The 20,735-nt window shown below is 37.4% G+C and overlaps 1 protein-coding gene across 4 annotated transcripts in view; it reads left to right on the top strand.

The window, feature by feature from the left end:
• The window catches only part of yem (yemanuclein), a gene marked incomplete at its 5' end in the record, with an annotated part of 205,437 nt that extends 187,640 nt beyond the window's left edge, over window positions 1-17,797 (top strand). For all 4 annotated transcript variants that reach the window (XM_070089273.1, XM_070089271.1, XM_070089274.1 and 1 more), the window contains 4 exon segments: window positions 2,419-2,626; window positions 5,808-5,949; window positions 9,634-9,748; window positions 15,660-17,797. In XM_070089273.1, the coding sequence (XP_069945374.1) occupies window positions 2,419-2,626; window positions 5,808-5,949; window positions 9,634-9,748; window positions 15,660-15,685 (491 nt within the window).
• Between the last annotated feature and the right edge of the window lie 2,938 nt (window positions 17,798-20,735).

The raw sequence follows: 20,735 nt of genomic DNA, 5'->3' as shown, positions 1-20,735 counted from the left end.
AAATAGCAAATTTCATGTGTTTCCTATGATGGTTTTTATGGTATCATTAGATAGAATGGAAAACATTTTCCTGAAATAAAGATGATTTTGGTTGGTTTCAGGACCAGAAGCATAAAATTGGGCTCAAATAAGTGAAAATATTAGATTTTTGCTAACTTTCATGAGGATTGGTAAGACCCCTTTACACTCCTGGTCAGTTTATTTTATGAGTTTTTAATAGATCTAATTTAATTATTGGGATGCCATAAACCATAACCACTTCTTCCTAGTTACATTTTATTTTCTGAGATATAGAATAAATCTTTTATTTGTGTGATTATGAATTCAAAATGAAAAGTAAGTGTAATATAGGAGAGGCCTGGGGATGTGATTAATGAACAAAGGAAATGTTGTTTTAGTACCAGGAATGTCTACATTGTTTATTTTGGACCTTTTTTTTTTAAATTGGTATTTTTTAATTGTGTAAAATTGGCCAAATTGCCGAATTCTGTGCAATTTATAGGGTAGTTGTAATAGTTGAACGGGCAATTTCTTGTGCTCATTCAGTAGAACAAGAGGTATACTAGCAAAAAATTTGGTCAAATGGAGCAATGGAATTGGCTTAAAATAAAACTGAAAGTTGGTGAAATCACCATGTGTAAATTGCATGTTAATCGCTATCTTTGCACCTGCATAATTCCATATGTTTTCTATCAAATTTTGTACTATTGGTGTCTATTACCTTAAGGAAAAGATTCTGTACCATTTCAGAGTATTAGTAATTGTGACTTGGCTTGATTTCTCTGTGCTGAACCACATGTACATTAAGAAAGGATAATAAAATATATTTATCTTTGTTTTGACCTCAATTCAAGTTTTACTTTACTGTCAGCGTTGTGTCCCCTTAGTCATAAACTATATTCAGTCACTATAACTGTGCATACATTTTTCCATTAGTAATTATTTTAATTTTTTCTTTAACCCTTTGACTGTTTCAGGCCCCTTTCTGAAACTCTCATTCTATGTTGCTAAATTTTTGAAAAAAAAAAATTATTTTTCTTATGAAATGATAGAGAATCTTTTCCCGATGGTAATGACACCAAAAGTTCGAAATTTGATCGAAAACTCATGGAATTACGCTCCTGCGAAGTTAGCGGTCTCGGCGACATATGCGTTTCGGCGATTTCGCCGAATTTGAGCCCTATTTTCAGCCAATTCCGTTGTTCCAGTTGACCAAACTCATAGCTGTTTCTTTAGAACTCCATTTTATCTATCAGCTGAGTACAAGAAACCTCCCATTTACCAATTTGGACTACCCAATATTGTGGTCAGAAATTGGCAATTTGGCCAATTTCACGCAAACTAAAAAAGATGCCAATTTCAAAATAGGGTCCAAAATAAACAAGGTAGACATTCTTGGCACTAAAATAACATATCCTCTGTTCATTAGTCACATCTCTAGGCCCCTCTTATATTATTATTGCTTTCTATTTTGATTTTTTATTCATACAAAAAAAATACAAAATTTACTGTTATGCAGACTACTGCATTATTGTAAAAATTGTATAAATAATATCAGTGCACTAGTGAAAGAATATTAGACTCCCCAGTTGACGTGTATTGGACGTGTGGTGTGATTTGTTTACTCCTGAACATTGGTAAAAATCGAACATTTCCGCTACTTTGAGCTCAGTTTCAAGGTCGTTTTCATCGTCAATGTAATAAAAATCATCTCTATTTCTGTAATATGTTTTCCATTTTATCACCTAAGACCATGAAAACGCAAATACATCGATAAATACTATACGAAAATACACCTCAAAGTCGGCATTTTAATCCAAAAAAACGATCAGTTTTTTTTTTCTCATTACGCACTGTGTGCTGCAGGATTTTTTTTATGTGGTGCACACTGACCACACAGACCCATTCTCTCACATGTGGGCCTACCAGCTTTCTTCCGCTTGATTTGAAGCCGCTAGAATTATTGAGTATATATACGTCTGAAACACTGGCTCGTAAGACGTATATATACGACCAAAACAGTCAAAGGGTTAATGCAGTTGCCAAATTATTTTTTTAGCACAGGTGAATTGCATCACTTGTAGGAGTAATCTAAATTAACTTGCATAAAATCGACGGTCTGGAGTTTTGAGACTCTCTGACCGCAGGTTCAATCCCGGCCGGGGTATGGTTTAATCTCTCTCATCTTAACATTATTCTAGGTAATTGCTTAGTTGGCATAAGGTACTTTTATGTTTATAAAAATAATATTCTCAAGTGAAAGAACATGTATTTATAAATTTGAATAGTATTTTACTGTTAATAGCATGCAAAGATAAATATAATATCCCTAGGTGCTTGCTATCCATAAGACACTCGAGTTAACTGCAAGCCATTCATAACATTTCAAAGTTATATCTTTTATTATTTCTAAATCAGGTACAAAGAAGAGCAGTGGAAGTAGTAACAGTACTTCTGTAAAGACTACAAGCAGTGTACTAACTCACAGTGGCTCTGCTGGCATGGCAACAGCTCCAAGCAAGACTAGTTCATTAAATTATTCAAGCAGTCAGCCCAAGCACTCTGCATCATCTCATTCTTTTACAATTCCATCTTCTAAACTTTCTCCAAACCAAGCCAAAACAGTGTTAGTACCCTATGTTTTGTATTTGCAGCTTTTGATTATTCGTGTGAGTCAGTTGGAGGCCAAGTAGGTCGTCCTTGCATTTTTCTGCCCGTATTTGATGGTCAATTTTTAGCCAAGGTGAGTTCTCGGTACTTAGAATAGGTGATGTATTAGTAAATACACACATTGTATTTGAGAACTTAAAAGGAAATATAGTAATTCAACTTCATTTCATAATTTCTCTGGTAAAGTTTTCATCCTCTTCTTCATGCTTAATAACTTCCAGCAGTTTTAGGAATACAATCTTTCATTTACTTTTATACAGCCTCTCCTCACTTAACAGTGGAGTTTCATTCCTAAGACCACATCGGTAAACGAATTTGTTGCTAAGTGAGGAGCACACTTTTATGGTAGTGGGTTTGTGTCAACCATCTTTGATATTGTGTTAATGTCACCTTTGCATCATGTATAACATTATTAGTATATTTTTAAATGTTCATACAGTAGTTTACTGTATATTGTAATAAACAGAATAGAGGAATTCAGTTCTAAAATACATTATTTAGGTATGCATGCTGGTCAGAGAGCCCGTCATAAGTTTGAGTCGTCGGTAAATGAGTATGTCGCTAAGTGAGGAGAGGCTGTACTGAGCACTTCACTTTGCACTCTTCTTATTTCAGTAATGGTCTTTCTGCAGTTCCTTTGATTCAGTCTGATTTAATTTTGTAGGGCACTCATAACAGTAAAATTTAGTTCCAGTAAAACTCAGCTTTATTTATTCCTTCCAATTGTCAGCATTTCTTAGAAAGTTTTTATTGTGAACCTCAGTTCTCCTATCAAATATTTGGTACCTTACATTTCAGCATTACGTGCCAGGCATTAGGTTGATTTGCTAGTGAAACATCCCATTACATTCGCCCTTATAACCTGGGGGCTCAGTTGGAATTATATCACATCTATTCCTATCTAATACCTACCACTCCTAGCACCAGTAGGGTCTTACAATTTAATTGTTCCCCAAAAAACTGTGCCCCACTCACTAGTCAATGCTTTATTCTTGTGGAGCATGCAAACCTGACCAGCCCAGACAGCTTGATTCTTGCTTGGCTTCTTCCTTGCTCACTAGCTGCTTCCTCCATTTAGGTGCAGGTGATGTGATTCAAACTCGGTCTCCCAGGGACGCAAAGCAGAAAATTACATTTGAATGCAGAAATACTTTTTATTTACTCATATCATAAGGGGGTGGCCCTGAGTTTCCTTCCCTAACTGGGATATTCGATGTGATAACTAGGGCTAGGCAGGCTTGCATATTCTACAACACCAGTAGGTCAAATGAGGCTGTCCTGGCAATAAACTATAAAATCATAACAGTGCTAAGGAGGGGTAAATATTAGGTAGCAATAGGTGTGTGACAATTTCAAGTGGGGCCCAACAGTATATTTTTTATACCACATTGACCATCTCCCACCAAGGTAGGTGGACCATACAAATAAAAATTCATTAATTGCTGGATGTCTTGCCAGAAGTGTGCAGACTTCACAATTCAGATGACCCTCTGAACTGTAAAATTCCAACCCCTTCTTCAATGTGCAGGCAGTGTACTTTCCACCTCCAGGACTCTTGTCTGACTAATGGCTTTCCCTGAATCTTGACATGCTTGCACTCCAACAGCATGTCAAATCTCTAAAACCAGAAAATGGTCCTCTTCTCTCCTGCATACCCTAACCTCAGCTTCACTCTCCTCAAGAACTTTTTACTGCTTTTAATAACATACAACCTATTCCAAACATTTGGAAAATCTGCCACATTGCTATTCTTTCTGCCTTATTATATGCCTTTTCTAAAAATGACAAATGGTTTCTTGCCCTTATCTGAGTATTGTTTCCCTACATACCTTAGCGTAAATACTTGGCCTACTAATCCCCTACCCTTCCTAAAGCCTCTTTAATCCTGTATTGTCATACCTATTTCAGTAATGCTTTTACCATGTTCTTTATTCAGTATGCTCAACAGACTTATTTCTCTGTTATTCTTGCATATACTCTTGTCCCTTTATACTTACTCAAAGAACTCTATATTCTCTTTGCTAGTTCTTAAGTACCCTCCTTTCTTTCATGCATATATTGACTTAAATGCTCCAACCACTAAAATTATCCACATATCCTTTAAACATCTCAGTCTTGATCCTACCCGTCTCATCTGCTTTAATCTTTCATTATACCCTTTGCCTTGTACATTTTTCTCACATTTGTCTCTTTGCCTTCCTTCTGCCAGATATTATTTCTTCGTACCCAAGTCATTTAACAACTCAAAATATTCTCTCCATCTTTCCAGTACCTTCCCTTTCCCATTTTACATTTCCCTATTTTGTTTTTAGCTGGTAAGTGCATTTTCTCCCTAAGCTTTCTAATCTCTCCATAACGCTTTCACATTCTCAAAAAAAATTTGCTGTTAAAAACTTGCCTATTCCTTCATTGTCTCCTTTAGCATTTCCTCACCCCTCATTTTATCCTCTTTTTTTCTCATTGGTATACTCTGCCTTTCATACATCATTTTGACATTGTAAAACCTCTCCTACAAACTTTTTCTTCCTAACCACTCTGTCTTCCCACCAATTGTCCCACTTGACACCTGCACCCATCCTAATATAACCACAATCCTATGCTTTGCACTCATCTCATCTTTTATTCTCATTGTAGCTACTAATAAATAATGATCTGACATATCAGTTGCCTCTAAAAACATACGCAACCAGAAGTCTACCCACTAGTGTTGGTTCTACCAAAACATAGTCTGGTAAACTGCTGTCATTGTGCACTGCATATCTCAAACTTATTTATCATCCTCTTGTTTTCTTGAAAGAGGTATAACCTTTTATCAAGAGTTATTACTTACTAGCAAACCTCTTTCTGTACATAATTCAGTTAGAGGCCCCACGTTATCGTTTACCTCTAGCACTCAAAACTTACCTACTGTGTCCTCTACAACAGTCTCTTCCACTATTAGTTAGGTTACTTACAACAGTTATTCTCTTGCTTTGTTCAAAACTCTCAAAACGTTCACTTAACTTCTAAAAGTCTCTCTACAATTTTCTAACCCCCAGGTGCATAAGAACCTACTGTAACCTTCTTCTTACGTCCCACTATTACTGTTACGTCTATCTACATAATTAAATTTTTTCACCGGTCTGCATTCTTTTCAGGTTGGACTCGTATGAAGCATCAGTGAGACAGTCTATATACAACAGCCTAGCTCAAGACCAACAAATGAATGCCTATAAACAACTACAGCAACAGCAGTCAAATCATCTCACAGCTCATCAGCAGCAAGACATCTGGCCACAGGTTAATTGATATAACTTAGGTGGTAGAGTATATAATTGTCTGGAACAACATTTTTACTTTTAAAGAAAGGATAGCATGGTATATTTACCAGTGGGAACATTTAATATTTTTCACTTTATATTTTTATTTTTGTCCAAGGTTAAAAAACGGCATTCTTCAATATTATACTCTGTTTTATTTCAGTATGATACTCTGTTGTATTTGCCAAGATTAGCAGGTGTTTATCTGACCTTAGTACAACTAGGTCTTGATGAGTGCAGATGATGACCCCCATGAAGTGGTCGCATTATTTGGATTCGCACTGTTCAAAGTTATAATTATATATAAAATATGGTAATTAGTTCCAGTTAAGTGTAGGTTTTTTTTTTTATCTAATTATTAAGGATAAGAAACGTTTAGTGAAGGGATTCAGGGAAACTGGTTATTTTTATATAACCGGACTTGAGTCCTGGAAATGGGAAGTACAATGCCTGCACTCTAAAGGAGGGGTTTGGGATATTGGCAGTTTGGAGGGATATGTTGTGTATCTTTATACGTATATGCTTCTAAGCTGTTGTGTTCTGAGCACCTCTGCAAAAACAGTGATTATGTGTGAGTGAGGTGAAAGAGTTGAATGATGATGAAAGTATTTTCTTTTTGGGGATTTTCTTTCTTTTTGGGTCACCCTGCCTCGGTGGGAGATGGCTGACTTGTTTAAAAAAAAAAAACAGGAAATAGTAAACTTGCTTATGAATTAACTTTTTGAAGACTTCAGAAAGCAGTGGCATATTGGATATTGGTTAACACAGTCGCTCCTCGGCTTACGATGGGGTTAAAGCCCAATGAACCCATTGTAAGATGAGAGTAAGACACATGTGCAACATCTGGGTATCTTTATTGTAGACGTTTTGCCATCCAGTGGCTTTATCAATACAAATTCCAGGACATAACTTGAAGACAGTAGAACTATGTACAGAAGATGAGGTAATCAGTCCCTCAACCTAGGAGTAGGTGCGAACAGCACCATAGTCGTGGAGAATCTCCACGACTATGGTGCTGTTCGCACCTACTCCTAGGTTGAGGGACTGATTACCTCATCTTCTGTACATAGTTCTACTGTCTTCAAGTTATGTCCTGGAATTTGTATTGATAAAGCCACTGGATGGCGAAACGTCTACAATAAAGATACCCAGATGTTGCACATGTGTCTTACTCTCATCTTGTCGGTATTATATACCATTCGTACACGAACCCATTGTAAATTGAAAATATTGTAAGTCGAATGTGAATATATGATAAATAAGTAAATAAATAACTGTCACTGAATAAATAAATAAATAATTACTGTAACTAAATAATAGTAATGAAAAGTAAATAAATGAATAAAAGTTTATCCTATCATTAACCCTTTCAGGGTCCAAGGCCCAAATCTGGAGTCACGCACCAGTGTCCAAGAATTTTCAAAAAAAAAAAATTGTTATTTTTTCTTATGAAATCGTACAGAATCTTTTTGTGAAGGTAATAAAACAAAAAGTACTAAATTTGGTGGAAAATTGACGAAATTATGCTCTCGCGAATTTTGATGTGTCAGCGATATTTACGAATCAGCGATTTTGCCGGCTTTGACTCCCATTTTAGGCCAATTACATTATTCCAATCAACCAAATTCTTAGCTATTTCACTAGTATTACTTCTATTCTATCGATTGAGCACAAGAAATCGCCAAGTCAACTGTTTCAACTACAAAATAAAGTGATCGTAAATTGTTAATTTGGCCAATTTAACACAAAGTTCAAAATATTCCAATTTCAAAATAGGGTCCAGAATGAACAATGTAGGCATTCCTGGCACTAAACTAACATTTCCTCTGTTCATTAGTTATGTTTTGAGGCTTTACAAATAAATTCCATTTTGATTTTTTATTCACATAATGAATTTTTATTCACACCAAAAAATAGAAGATTTACTGTTATGCAATACTGTAATAATTGCATAAATATCATCACCATATTTGTAAATGTATATTAGACCCACCAGCTGACGTGTATTAGACATGTGAGGTCGTTTGTTTACTCTTGAATATCGGCAAAAATTTAACATTTCCGCTACTTTGAGTTCAGTTTCAAGCCATTTCCAATGCTAAAACCAATCAAAATCATCTCTATTTCTGTAATATGTCTTCCATTCTATCAAATGAGACCAAGAAATCGCAAATACAACTATAAAAAACATACGAAAAAACACTGCAAAGTTGCTGTTTTAATCGAAAAATCATGATTTCATTTTTTTTCTCTCATTATACACAGTGTGCTGCAGGATCTGTTTTATGTGGTGCACACATACCACATAGATGTATTCTCTCATATCTAGGCCCAAATGTACCACTCACAGTTTATCAGAGTGAGCTGAGCTCATGGCGTAGATCTACGGTTTGGACCCTGAACGTAAAGCCGTAGATCTACGGGACGGACCCTGAAAGGGTTAAATATACACTACAAGAAAAATGCCCCCTTCGTGTTTTGGGATAACCCTAGATATCTTGAGCGTCATTGGGAACTTCTAGTTTTCTAATGATTTTAACAAAATTACAATAGTGGATGACAGCACACAATCTGCTGCTTTTGTTTACGAGTGGTGGCAAATTAGTTAGGTTCCCTGTCTTATTTTTCAGTAAATTTATTATAATTGTGACCTCAGTGGGATTTGTTGGAACTAGGCCACCTTACTGGATAGCTTCCAGTAAGATGGTCACTTCCCTGAGCATTCGATGTTGGGATATTTGCTGGATAGCCTTGATCCTATAGTAGGGAACCCAAATCATTTAGTATGTTGGCTGGTTTGGCAGACTGAATATGAGGTTTGTATGGTACTCAAGACAGTATTTATGGTTTTGGCCAGTTTCCAAGAGCCCAAGATTTAGGAGAATGTTTTCCAGTTCCTTTTCATAGCCTCATTTATTTCATTACCCCTCAAACTGTCCAAACGTAGATCTACGTTTGTGCGTGTAGCGCTCCGACCTTAATTTACTCCATAAGAAACAATGTAAAAAAAAGTAGATTACGTTCGGAGCGCTGCGCATGCAAATGTAGATCTACGTTTGGACAGTTTAAGGGTTAAACCTGCTTGCATAATATAGTTGTTGAGCCCTCCTTATTAGATTGGTAAGTACTGTGGTATGATTTTTTGGTTTGTTCCTTAGTTTTTCATAATTATCTTTTATCACAGGACCTAAGGATGCTATATTTTAGCCATGGACTATTAAATTTCTTTGGTGTGATCTGCTTAGTTTTAATAGAATATTGTCTATTGTAAAGGCTTTGTTTTTTGTAGAAATACTCTAACCCATTCATCAATTTCCCCATTATCAATAATCTGTGCAAGCTTATGTCACACATTACTGATACAAAGTTATTTACTGAGGTCTCATCATGTTGATGAAGTGAGATTTTACTAGTGTCTTGTGGTAATTTACATATATTACTTTTCTCCATGGGGAAGTGGAGAAGAATCCTTCCTCTGTAAGCCATGCATATCATAAGTGGTGACTAAAATGCTAGGAGCAAGGAACTAGTAACCTCTTCTCTTGTATAAATTACTACATGGGCAGAAAAAGAAAAAATATTTGTTTCTTCTTTTGTGGGTCTCCCTGCCTTGGTGTTAAAAAAAAAGTTACTTTTTCTAATTGATTTTTTATTTGTTTTTCAGTTAAATGCAGGAAACCTCTTAGCAGGAATGGCAGGCATACCAAACAGTGACATGCTTAAATTAATGTCTCAAATGGGAAAATCTGTGGACTCGTACTCATCATCTACACAGCCAGGTTAGTCACGCTCTACTTAACTTTTAAACGGTGTCTGGTGTACTAGTATGCAACTGATGACTTTGTTCTACACAATAGTGTGAAACTGACAACTGTGTTCGACGTACTAGCATACACAATTTTCTGTACCCTCGAATCTGCCACCTGCCAATATTTTTAACCTCAGCACATCTCTCTGGGTCATCTTCAGTCTGTTCATACATTTGAAAAAAATTTAAGGCAAGGAGGGTTCACACAGTGTATCATAGTTAACTACTCAGGTAATGACTATGTCTGACATACTAGTATGCCTAACTAGCAAAAGTAAACAATGAACTCAAGAGGTGTTCCTCCACCAGCTTCCCTGCCAGCAAACCGGGTGTGAAAGTGGCACAAAGATGACTTGTTCATTCCAGATTTGTTACAATTTTATTAAACTAACAGTAGAATTCAGTCACTAAGTATATATAATCCAGTAAAGTCAAACAGCTAGGTAGTAGGTTGGTAGCCAGCAACTGCCCAGGGAGGTACTACCATCCTGCCAGGTGAGTGTAAAATGAAAACCTGTAATTGTTTTACATGATGGTAGGATTGTTGGTGGCCTCTTTTCTGTCTCATAAAAATGCAAGATATTCTGTCTCATAAAAATGCAAGATTTCAGGTGTCTTGCTACTTCTACTTACACGTAGGTCACACTACACATACATGTACAAGCATATATATACACACACCCCTCTGGGTTTTCTTCTATTTTCTTTCTAGTTCTTGTTCTTGTTTATTTCCTCTTATTTCCATGGGGAAGTGGAACAGAATTCTTCCTCCGTAAGCCATGCATGTTGTAAGAGGAGACTAAAATGCCGGGATCAAGGGGCTAGTAACTCCTTCTCCTGTATAAATTACTGAATTTAAAAAGAGAAACTTTTGTTTTTCTTTTTGGGCCACCCTGCCTTGGTGGGATATGATTGATTTGTTGAAAGAAGAAAAAGAAGTCAAATGGTGTGACTTATTTCCATGTTTTGAGGAGTATTACACTCTAATTATAATAAGTATTCCATGTACATAGCCTTAAAAGACCAAAAGAGTTCAAAAAATAGAATAAATAACAGTTATACCATGTATAAACTGAATATTCCAAGTGAAGCAACATTGGGCTAAGCATTTTCCCCATGTTTGAAGTGCTAAAACACATCTAATATAATAAGAAACTAGTGTACATGGTGTTAAACATTAAAAGCAATTTAAAAACAAAGTAAAACAATCATATCTTGGCATTAATAAATTGTAGAACATAAATATTGCTGGCACATTTACACTGCTGTTGCCAATGAATGATCATTTTTTCACTAACTTCATCACACCATAAAATCATGTTTGTATCAGATCCCACTCACTGTAGCTTCAGTTTAAGAATTAATTATCACTAGTTATTATAAATCCCATCATCATGTTTGTTGTGGGTGCTCAAGGATTTCTTAACCATTGCTGATAAAAAATGTAAACTCGGGCTTCATTTGGCAAAATAATTTATCATGTTGAGCTGTTAATCTTTTCATCCTTAGTCTGTATGTATCTCCATTGTGAGAGTAATGTTAGTTTTTATCTCAGAAGTCCAGTGGTTATTACAACAAGTCCAGCAGTTATACTACAGCTTTATACATCATTAGTAAGGCCTCACCTAGATTATGCAGTTCAGTTCTGGTGTCCATATTACAGAATGGATATAAATTTGTTAGAAAATATTCAGCGAAGAATGACAAAATTAATTCATAGCATTAGAAATCTTCCGTATGAAGAAAGATTGAAGTCTCTTAACCCTTTCAGGGTTCGTCCTGTAGATCTACGGCTTTACGTTCAGGGTCCAAACCGTAGATCTACGTCATGAGCTCAGCTCACTCTGATAAACTGTGAGTGGTACATTTGGGCCTAGATATGAGAGAATACATCTATGTGGTATGTGTGCACCACATAAAACAGATCCTGCAGCACACTGTGTATAATGAGAGAAAAAAACTGAAATCATGATTTTTTTATTAAAACAGCGACTTTGCAGTGTTTTTTTGTATGTTTTTTATAGTTGTATTTGTGATTTCTTGGTCTCATTTGATAGAATGGAAGACATATTACAGAAATAGAGATGATTTTGATTGGGTTTAGCACTGGAAATGGCTTGAAACTGAGCTCAGAGTAGCAGAAATGTTAAATTTTTGCCGATATTCAAGAGTAAACAAACGACCTCACACGTCTAATACACGCCAGCTGGTGGGTCTAATATGCATTCACAAATATGGTGATGATATTTATACAATTATTACAGTATTGCATAACAGTAAATCTTCTATTTTTTGGTGTGAATAAAAATTCATTATGTGAATAAAAAATCAAAATGGAATTTATTTGTAAAGCCTCAAAACATAACTAATGAACAGAGGAAATGTTAGTTTAGTTCCAGGAATACCTACATTGTTTATTTTGGACCCTATTTTGAAATTGGAATATTTTGAACTTTGTTTTAAATTGGCCAAATTAACAATTTGTGATCACTTTAATTTATAGTTGAAGCAGTTGACTTGGCGATTTCTTGTGCTCAATCGATAGAATAGAAGTAATACTAGTGAAATAGCTAAGAATTTGGTTGACTGGAATAATGTAATTGGCCTAAAATGGGAGTCAAAGTCGGCAAAATTGCCGATTCGTAAATATCGCTGACACAAAAATTCACAAGAGCATAATTTCGTCAATTTTCCATCAAATTTCGTACTTTTTGTTTTATTACCTTCACAAAAAGATTCTCTTACCATTTCATAAGAAAAAATAACAAATTTTTTTTTTTTTTTTTTAAATTCTTGGACACTGGGGCACCACTTCAGATTTGGGCCTTGGACCCTAAAGGGGTTAAATCACATTCACTTGTAAGACGAAGAATGAGGGGAGACATGATCAGAGTGTATAAGTGGAAGATGGGTATTAACAAAGGGGATATAAGTAAGGTCTTGAGGATATCTCTCCAAGAGAGAACCTGCAATAATGGATTCAGATTAGATCAGTTTAGATTTAGAAAGGATGTAGTAAAGTATTGGTTTGGAAATAGTGTAGTTGATGAGTGGAACAGTCTGCATAGTAGGGTTATTGAAGCTAAACCCTTGGGTAGTTATAAATTTAGGTTGGATAAATATACAAGTGAGAGGGGTTGGATTTGAGTAGAACTTGCACATGAGTTAGTGGATTTTTCAGAGACTATTGTTAGGGTAGAACTAAAGTGGGTTGGGCAAATATTCTGTTAGTGGGTTGGATTTATGAAGGACCTGCCCAGTTTGGGCCAGCAAGCCTACTGCAGTGTTCCTCCTTTCTTATGTTCTTATTATCTGTAGTCCATCACTTCTGGCAGGACAGTGATTGAATGAATGGTGGTGAATGTGTTTACTTCTGTAGGTCAATCTGCCTTGGCAGGAGATGGTCATTGAAGTCTGTTAACCCTTTCAGGGTCGACAAGCCCTCTCCGAGACTTGTTTTGAGGGTTGGCCAAATTTAAAAAAAAAAAATTATTTTTTCTTATGAAAAGTTAGAGAATCGTTTCCCCATTATAATGACACCAAAAGTATGCAATTGATGGAAAACTTACGGAATTATGCTCTTGGGAAGTTAGCGGTCTCGACGATATTTACACATCGGCAATTTTGCCCACTTTGAGCCCTATTTTCGGCCAATTTCAGTGTACTAGTCGACAGAAATCATAACTATTTTGCTTGAACTCCATTTTTTTTATCGAATGAGTACAAGAAACCACCCATTTACTGATTTCAACTATCCAATACAGTGGTCAGAATTTAGCAATTTTTCCAATTTCACACAAATTTCAAAAGATGCCAATTTCTGAATAGAGTTCAGGATAAACAAGAAAGACATTCCTGGCACTAAAATAACATTTCCTCTGTTCATTAGTCACGTCCCAACGCCCCTCTTACATTCTTTTGCTTTCCACTTTGAATTTTTATTCTCACAAAAAAATAGAAGAATTACTGTTATGCAGACTACTGCATTAGTGTAGAAATGGTATAAATAATATCAGCGCACTTGTGAAAGAATATTAGACTCGCCAGTTGACGTGTATTGGACGCTTGGCATGATTTGTTTACTTTTGATCTTTGGTAAAAATCGAACATTTCTGCTACTTTGAGCTCAATTTCAATGTACTTTTCATTGTAAAACCAGGAAAACTAGAATACAACAATAAATACCATACGAAAATACAGTGCAAAGTCGCTGTTTTAATCCAAAAACACGGTCAAAGTTTTTTTTTTTCTCATTACGCACTGTGTGCTGCAAGATATTTTTTATACTGCACACGCTGACCACATAGACCCATTCTTTCATATGTAGGCCTACCAGCTTTCTCTCACTAGATTTGAGGGCGCTAGAATTTAGGCGTACTAGTACGTCAAAAACCCTGGTGCGTAAACCGTACTAGTACGGCCGAAACCCTGAAAGGATTAAAAAAAAAAAAAGTGGATCTGTGTATGGGGGTGCAAGATTATTATGCAAAGAATTCAGAGGATAGAAATTATAAGAGAACTTTTTTTTTTTTTTTTTTTTTTTTTTAATACTAGTTCCTCTTGCATGACATTGTGGTTTTCGTTACTTCTTCATCTGGAATTGTGGCCCTGTACAGTTCCTATAGAAATATTTAGCAGGCAGTATTCTATCACTTTCTATTTCTAAGGCCTTGGGGAAGCCAGTTACTGACTCAGTTTGAGTGTGTATTCATTTCAAAACATTAATACACAATAGAGACAAATTGATGAATTATGTGCAACACCTGGATGTTTATTTTGAAGACATTGTGCCAACCAATGGTTTTTCAATTCATTACAGAGCCTATAGAGACAGTGCATTACTTCCACAGAAAGTGGGAAGCAGACCTCAGCCTTGCATGAGTATACATGACCCTCAAACCCACCACCACCCACTATATCATCATAGCCTTACTTCACAAGTTTCTAGTTTCAAGTAGGCTAAAATTTGATCTTTCAGTTCCTTGCTCCTTGTCTATGTCTGCAGAAGCCACAGGGCCTTCCAAAGGCATCCATTGTGACTTTTTGGGTCACAGTGTTTGCCTTTGGCTATCTGGCCTGTGGCCACTCTGAGTATTTCCTACACAATTTTCTCATTAACTTTTTCGCACTTTATTATCAACCAACACGTCCAGGAAATTTATAAATACCTCTAAGGTAGATAAAGAACTGTTGAAGGCATGGGATTGTGCAATTAGTGTGATTGTGTTACTAGCTCCATGTGCACTTCTCCCACCTTACAATGTGCATCCATGTTTAAACCAGTTTTCTTTGGAATATTATGCTTAGTATCCAGAAATGAGAAGGGGATGATGATAAAATGGAAAAATAGGGGCACTGAGCTGCAAGCATATAGTAAGTGTCCAAGTATACTGACTACATGGGAAGCAGTGTGTTTGTCACAAGTGAAGCTAGGCCACCTCCACAGCCCTAAAACAGTGACCTCACCTAATGCATGGTGGTGGGTTATCCTGGTACAACACTCCATAATGGTAATTGTGTAATCATGTGCCATAATGGTAATGATGCCCTACTGTTGGCAATGGAAAAGTAAATTTAATTTATGGAATATTGAAAACATGAGCCATGGTCTTCCATCTCATGAGGTGCTCCTTTACTGAGATGGTCTTGGTGTTGCTGAAGAACTGATGACAGTTCTTGGTCTGGTTTGTTGTTATAGAGATCATTATTATTATTATAATCAAAAAAGAAGCGCTAAGCCACAAGGACTATACAGCGTTATAGAGATCAGAGGAGAGATATTAGGCCAGGATCAGTAGTAGGATTCATGAACTATATTGTAGCAATAGAAAGTTAGTGATAAAAGAGTTAATTCTCTAAAGTTGTACATTTTTTTTTTTCAGGCTCTGGTCAGCACCATGGGCAGTAGCACAGTGATGTGCTTTAAGACTGGAATGTAAAATATGTACATGAATGCCTCGCATTTGGATAACATGACACCTGGAATGTACAATGGTGGAATGGCTGGTAAGAATCCAGTACAAAATACATGAATTCTTGCTTTTGGAGACATTGATCAAAACTGTCTGCATGTTGTGTCCAATGAATAATTTGTCAGCTGGCTGAGTGCACATTACCACCATCCTGGTATTTTCCTCTGTGAATTCTGATATATGCAAATATTGTATTTAATTGTAAAGGCCTTGTATATAGTTTTTTTTTTTTGTGTCAAAACCATTGCAAGTATACAGAATAACATTGTTACGTTGTACCTGAATTTGAAGATTTTCATTTAACTATTGTAGTACTGGAATAGGTACAATGTGAATATTTGGTACAGTTAACTAAAATTGATAATGGCATTTGCCTTAAATTTCAAAAATAAAATATTTCATCTTTGAGCAGTTATTGCTAAGTAGTGATATACAGGCTCTTTTTCAGTCAGCTATTTATTAAATGTAATCTCATTTTTTTTAATAGAATTTTCATTTTTACTTACAAATGACATAAGGTTTCTATAAATGAAAATTTAAGAATTTTCTCTGGTTTTGTGAGCATTGCACACTTCTCCTTTTATCATAAACATAAATAGTAAACTGTTCATGGAAAATATTGCTTATTAGGAAAATTCATGTTCTGGGAACATTGCCTATGGCCTGGTACTGACCACCCGGTTGATGGCTTGATCAGTTAGGTTACTGATGCACGAGTCATGTAGTCCAGCATAAGCACTACAGTCCTGCTGATCAACTGTCTGGAGGAACTTTGAGTCAGATTAATTTGGCAGAGGTTGATGTTCTGATAAACAAATATTTTAAAGATGTTGCAGTTAAAATAAAAGTAACTTCAGGCTTCCTTTGTAATTTTACAAATATATTAAATTTAATGTATGAAAAGTTTGTAGTAAAAGAATGTAAAAAATTCAAATGGAGTGATGTTTGAACCTGCAGTTCATGGACTCCTATGGTTCTGGTAGGTGATGACTCAAGGGTTTAATGTTTGTTTTTTATGTGTAATCTTGCTGGTGGAACCTTATGACCTATGGTGCACTGGGCTAAATTCTAGGATTGAGAGACCTTTGGTTAGAACCCTGTCCACTCCTTTAATTATTTTTACAAGATTTAGCTTCAGTAGTTATGGTACTTTCCAAGGTTAATAATATATCCAAAAGATTTGTCATACCCATTTGTGCTATATAATGCAATGGGTTTACAAGCTTTATATGAGGATATTAATACTTGACGTGCTGTTGGAGTGTGAGCAAAGTAACATTTATGAAGGGATTCAGGGAAACCGGCAGGCCGGACTTGAGTCCTGGAGATGGGAAGTACAGTGCCTGCACTCTGAAGGAGGGGTGTTAATGTTGCAGTTTAAAAACTGTAGTGTAAAGCACCCTTCTGGCAAGACAGTGATGGAGTGAATGATGGTGAAAGTTTTTCTTTTTCGGGCCACCCTGCCTTGGTGGGAATCGGCCGGTGTGATAATAAAAAAAAAAAAAATATTTTTACAAATTAAGTACAATTGTCTAAATTTTACTTCTGCTTAATTCACAGTATAATTTTTCATATCTGTATTTTGCATAGGTTTCTTGACAGTATAATTTTCTTAATATTTAAATGTATTTATTGTTTTTTGTTAAGTTTGTTCACTAAATTTTATTTAATGATGTTGATGACAATACTTATTTTAATTTGGCATTCAAACTTGTAAGTAGGGTCTGAACAGTTTGTAATTGAATGAGCTCAGATATTTAAAACTTTGATAACCTTTTTGTTAATTTTAACTGCTGATTCAACTATTGTATATATTGACCTTCATTCAACACAAGCCAAATATACTTGTAGTTAGGTGCTGAGAGTGAATTTTGTTGGAAAGGATGTGGTAAATGGTAAATATGCCGTAATGTAACCAAATGGAGAGATTGGACATATAAATATTTGATGTTTACATAATTATAAAAGGACAAAATTTGTGGCTGGGTTAATGAAATGAATATTTATATTTTTTTCATAAAACTAATAAATTTCAACCATTCCCCTGGTGTCGATTCTTTTTAATCATATTTAAGTGAATGAAGCTGGAGTGTGAGGCAGGCAGAATGGCTTTGAAGTGTGTATAACAAAGCATTTAAAAAAGCTTAGTTATGTATTTGTTTCCGATTGAACCTAATTACCCTCCCCAAACTTCCCTTTTTTTTTTCCCCTTTCCCTGCCTTCCCCTTGTTTCCCATCCCGTTTGTAGCCTCTGGGGTCCTCCCCTCTGGCATTACGGTTTCTAGGTAGGTGGTGGCATGCTGGGGTTCATCCCACTCCATGCGGTCCCTCGGGGGTTGTGGTGTTTGCCGTAGAATCAATGTGCCCTGCTCCCTTCCCGAATTTCCAGGAAGAGGGCGGGGTGCCCTTCGGGTAATGGGTGTATCTCCAGAAGCTGTCTGTCTGTTCTAGGAGGTGGTGGCCGAAGGGGGGTATGCTTTGTGGCGGATTTCTGACCGCCCTTTCTTTTGTCTGCCGAGGTAGCTCGGTAGATGTAAGGCTGCTATCCCAGAGCGCTGGTTTACTGGCGTGAGGGGTAGGGTATGGCATGGGTTCCACGCTGCATCTTCACCACCAGTGGGCTCGAGGCCCTCTCGGATGAGGGGGCAGGAGCTTCGGCCCCTCCATGCCACTGTCCCTCCGCTGTCTTTTTTTTTTTTCTTTTCCTTCTTTTTTTCTTAAAATAACAAGAAAGGAGATATCACAGAAGATGCACCTATTATTATAGAGTCTTCGTCCAGTGAAACCCTTCCTCTTCCCAGGCCCCATTCTGATCCCACACCCTGTTCTGACTTGGCTTCGTTATTGGTCCATTCTCTCGACTCTTCTCAAACCCCTGTACCTTCTGCCGCTGACACTTCATTACCTGCTTCAGGTGCTGCAGCGTCCTCTGTTTCTGTTCATGTTGCTACTTCTAGCATGCCTTTCACAATGCGTCCGGCTTCCCCTAATATTGTGCAACGGTTTTCAGATTGCCCGCCTCCCTTGGGTCAGACCGTCTGCAGTACTACCAAATGTCCGACAACCTACTGATGACAGTTCATCGATGATCACTCAAAAACGACCTACACGACACTCACTGCCTTTGTGTACCGCGTTAACGAGTGTGCAATGGACAAAATTCTTTTCTCTACAAACGTCTCAAACGGATTATCTGTCTGATCATGGCACATTGGCCAAAATATATCTTTCCATGCTCTTCGAAGCAGTGCGTATGTCGTAACTGTACAGAATTCAGAGCAAGCTCATGCTCTCTCCCGCATCACTTCCATAGATAACATACCAGTCACCGTTTGTAAGCACGCTACTCTTAAGTCTTGCAGTGGTACTGTGGTCTTACCGCGCATCATAGTACAGTGACTTTTGTGTCTTACGGCGATGATATTTTAGTATAATTAGTCCTTCAAAACCTCCCTGTTCTAAAGGTAGATACATACATCCTGCTTGCTCGTGAAATTCCGTCCTCTGTCTATATTGCGGGCCATCGTTTAGAGGCCCGTCAAGTAGTTCCCACCCCCCAACAGTGTCATAATTACTGGCGTTTTGGGCACCCCGCTAAACACCGCAGATCTGCAGCGGAATGCCCGATCTGCAGTGCAGATCATTCCAATACACCTTGTAGTCTTTCCCCCTCCTGTCTCATTGCAAGGAACCTCATCCTTCCTTTTCCCGCTGGTGCCAGTTCTATCGTAATGAAAGAGAGCTCCGTTACCTTAAAGAGCACAAGAGCCTTACACTATGGCAGTCTCTCAGCTCCGCCTTCAAGGAAAACTTCCACGTGTCCCGTATGCTCGAGTAGCCCACAGACCTCCAACCTCGACAGTCCTCTCACCTCCCAATCCCTCTGCGTCCCTGTCTTCCGGAGTCACTCCAGTTTCTAATGCTTTTGCAGTTTTATCCTCTGCACCACTTTCTACTACTTCATCTCGCTTGCTTACTTCTCAGTCTACTAGACCTTCACTTTTTTCGCGTCCATCTCCTATCTTCTACCTCGGAGACTGGTTCTCACCCCCTTTCCAGCTCTCAGGCAAAGGTGGAGGTCCCCCCCCCTCCCTCCCCCATCTTCTCATTGTTCATGGGGAGCAGATCATTGTACTCTCCTCCATTTGCATTCCACCCTAGTCTTGTCCAAGTTGGATTATGATGACCAAATCTATTCTGCGGCCTCTCCCACAACTCTAAGTTAGATCCCATTCATCATCAAGGTCTCCGTCTGTGCCTTGGTGCCTTATGTTCATCCCTTGTTGAGCGCCTCTATGCAGAAGCAAATATTCCATCCTTGTCCGATCACCATGATGCTCATTGCCTTCACTGTTATGTTTGAATCTCGTGACCTCCACAATCCTTCCGTATATAGGATGGTCATTGATGTTAGTAGATGTTCTTTATTTGTTCACTGCCCCTGCTTACTCCGCCCCCTTTTCTCTCCGCCTCCATTCGCTCGTCTTTTCTTCAGTTACCACCTTTCTGTGTTCATGTAGCATCCCACTTTTCCCTGCCCCCTTGGGAAGTTCCAGCTGTTCAAGTCTGTTCTTTCCCACTGCCATGCACGAAAGCCCAACTCCCTACGGAGGCTTCCTACTCTTTTTTCTTGACCACTTCTGCTCTCATTCTCATGCCATCAGTGTACACCGATGGTTCTGAGTCTTCTGACGGCGTCGGATTCACAGCAGTGTTTCCGGACAGTGTCATGCGAGGACATTTATTATCCTCGGCTAGCATTTTTATGGCTGAATTATATGCCATTCTTGTAGCACTTATCTGTATAGCATCTATGCCTGTGTCACCATTTGTGGTTGTTTCAGACTCCCTTGGTGCTTTACAGACTATACGAAAATTTGATACACCTCATCCCCTAGTTCTTCATGTCCAATTGTGGCTATGCCGTATCTAGCAAACACAAAGATACAGTATTGTATTTTGCTGGGTCCCTAGTCATGTTGACGT

This window comes from Cherax quadricarinatus, chromosome 28 (genome assembly GCF_038502225.1).
Source record: "Cherax quadricarinatus isolate ZL_2023a chromosome 28, ASM3850222v1, whole genome shotgun sequence".
Classification (NCBI taxonomy): Eukaryota; Metazoa; Arthropoda; class Malacostraca; order Decapoda; family Parastacidae; genus Cherax; species Cherax quadricarinatus.
Note: the sequence above shows the minus strand (reverse complement) of the source record. Positions and strands in the feature narration are given on the sequence as shown.